The sequence below is a fragment of the Condylura cristata genome, unplaced genomic scaffold, assembly GCF_000260355.1.
Source record: "Condylura cristata isolate star-nosed mole 26May11 unplaced genomic scaffold, ConCri1.0 scaffold00076, whole genome shotgun sequence".
NCBI lineage: Eukaryota > Metazoa > Chordata > Mammalia > Eulipotyphla > Talpidae > Condylura > Condylura cristata.
Genome location: NW_004567177.1, coordinates 81204 through 83399, shown reverse-complemented (window position 1 = coordinate 83399; position 2196 = coordinate 81204). Strand labels below are relative to the sequence as shown.

The window sequence follows — 2196 nt, the reverse complement described above, 5'->3', positions numbered from 1 at the left end:
GGCTGTCGCTGGGCCTCCCTCCTGGGGCTCCCCCAAGGGACAGCAGGCGCCCTGAGCTGAGGAGCAGGGAGTCTGTGCGTCCGGCCCAGTCCCAGACACAGCAGGGCGGCACGGGCGCCCGTCACAGGACAGCCAGCCGGGCGGCGCCTGGGCTGCTCCGTCAGGGCAGTGGGAGGGCCAGGCTGCAGGGACCTGAGGCCGCTGCAGCCCTGTGAGGGAGCGGCCACCCCATGTGGGGGACCAGCGCAGGGCACGACTGCTGCCCCAGGGACTGAGGTGACCTGTGTGGGCGCGGGGAGGCCTGGCGCAGCAGGACCAGCCAGACTCCGTCCTCCGCGAGCTGGCAGGGGAACGCGGCCCCGCAGGGTGCTGGGCGGCCGGGTGGGTGGGGCCAGAGCACAAGCTCAGAGGCAGGGACAAGGCACGTGGACTCACGGGTCATCCCCGGGGCAGGGCCGCTCGTCCCTGCCGGACGCCTGTCTCGAGGCCTCCTTTTCTCGCTGCTTCTTCTCCTTCTTCTCCTTCTTCGAGAGGGTCCTCCGGAAGTTCTGGATGACACCCTCTCGCTCCTGCTTCTCGGGCCCGTTACTCTGAACCTTCTGGTGAAAATGATAGCGTCAGCCCGCTGGCCGCCGCCAGCCCAGCCGTCCGCTGCGGCTGGACACGGAGAGGCGAGGCGTCCTGACCGGGGTGGACGTGCCTCTCTGCACCAGCGGCCGTGTGCCCGAGGCGGGCCTGGCGGCACGGGGCTCCCTGCACCGAGCCCGCTGGCGAGGCTGCAGAGAAGGGGGCGGACAGCGCCCATCAGGGGCGTGGCAGAGGAGGGGGCGAGGCGCTCGGCGGTGCTCAGGTCCCGGCCGCCCCGGCACACGTGGAGGACCCTGCAGCAGAGTGGCCGCCAGCACCGCCGAGGGCGCCCAGGGCACGCCCGCCGGGCCGGCTGCTTCGGCCTCCTGCCTGAGCGCGGGGGCATGCGGGGGGCTGGCCGCCGGCCCTAGCTGCGGTGTGGGAAGGAAGGGGGAAGGAAGGCGCGGCGGGGGGCTGCAGCAGCCGGACCACGGGCCGCACACCCAGCTGAGGGCTTGAGAGCGTTTCGAGGAAATACCTCACCCTAGCTGTCTCTCGGCAGTCAGGGGGACGTCCTCGCCCGCCTGCCCGCCCACTCTGCCTGGGCCCCATCCAGCCAGCAGGCCCGGAGGGACCGCGGCTGGGCCGGCCACGCACCTTGGCAGGAGCAGCGTCGTTCTCGTTCTTGAGGACAAATCTGCCCTCCCGATCATCTTTATTCCAGTTCAGCTGCACAACTAAGGGCTTCTCGTCTGTGTCCAATCTTCTTTCTTCTTCAAAACACGACACAACAAAACATTAAGTCTTGGTTATTTAACGCCGTCAGCGAAACACGCCGGCACTGCCGTGGCACACCGCAGGCCCCACCGCGGGCACACGCCGGTGGGGACACAGCGGACTCCGGGAAGAGGCCTGGCACCGGCGCGCGCCCGTGTCCGGGACCGAGCTGGGCCCCACGCAGCACAGACGCCTGGGAACCGGGGTGGTGGGCCGTGGGCTGTGCGTGGCGAGCCCACGTCCGGGAACCCACCATCGCACCAGCCAGTGGCCGGACGGACAGGGGCGTTCCCGGGCACACAGCACTGGCAGCAGCAGAGCCTTCGCGTGTCCTGAAGTGGCCACTGCCCCATCCTGTGCCGGCACTCCTGACCCGGCCTCGGAAGGCACTGCCTGGCAGGGGAGCCCTCCCTGGAAGCCGAGGGCGCCCCCTGCGGGGCGGGGCTGCTGCGGGCTGCCTTCGTGGGACACCCCCTCAGAGCCACGAGGCCCTGGGCCTCACGCTCCGGCTTCCTGCGGCGGCCTCACGGCCTCGTCGCCTCTGTCCCCTGCCATGGCCACCTGCTCACCGCGGGAGGCACGTCCTCTGGGCTCTTGGCCACCCCGCCAGAGGCAACCGGCAGCCCCGCGCTTCCCTTCGCTGACCGGCCGAACCCTGTGCAGCACCGGTCAGAGCAGGGCGCCGGCGCTCGAGGGTGCCGCAGCAGCAGGCCCGCCCCGGCCGTCCTGTTAAGGCCCACAGCCTCCCGGCCACCCCTCGCTGGCACGGTGGGTGGCCGGGGCTGCGCAGCAGCCCCCGAGAGGCAGAGGGCAGCGCAGGGCACGCGCAGCGGCCCACCAGGCCCCAGTCAC

At 71.5% G+C, this 2196-nt stretch overlaps 1 protein-coding gene across 1 annotated transcript in view; it reads right to left on the bottom strand.

Annotated features, from left to right (window-relative positions):
• MLLT4 (myeloid/lymphoid or mixed-lineage leukemia (trithorax homolog, Drosophila); translocated to, 4) overlaps positions 1-2196 on the bottom strand; it is a 21900-nt gene that overhangs the window by 11875 nt on the left and 7829 nt on the right. The window contains exons 3-4 of the mRNA XM_012734837.1: positions 1225-1340; positions 436-599 (exon numbers count right to left, since the gene is read on the bottom strand). Coding sequence (XP_012590291.1) covers positions 436-599; positions 1225-1340 — 280 coding nt within the window. The remainder of the gene's footprint in view (positions 1-435; positions 600-1224; positions 1341-2196) is intronic.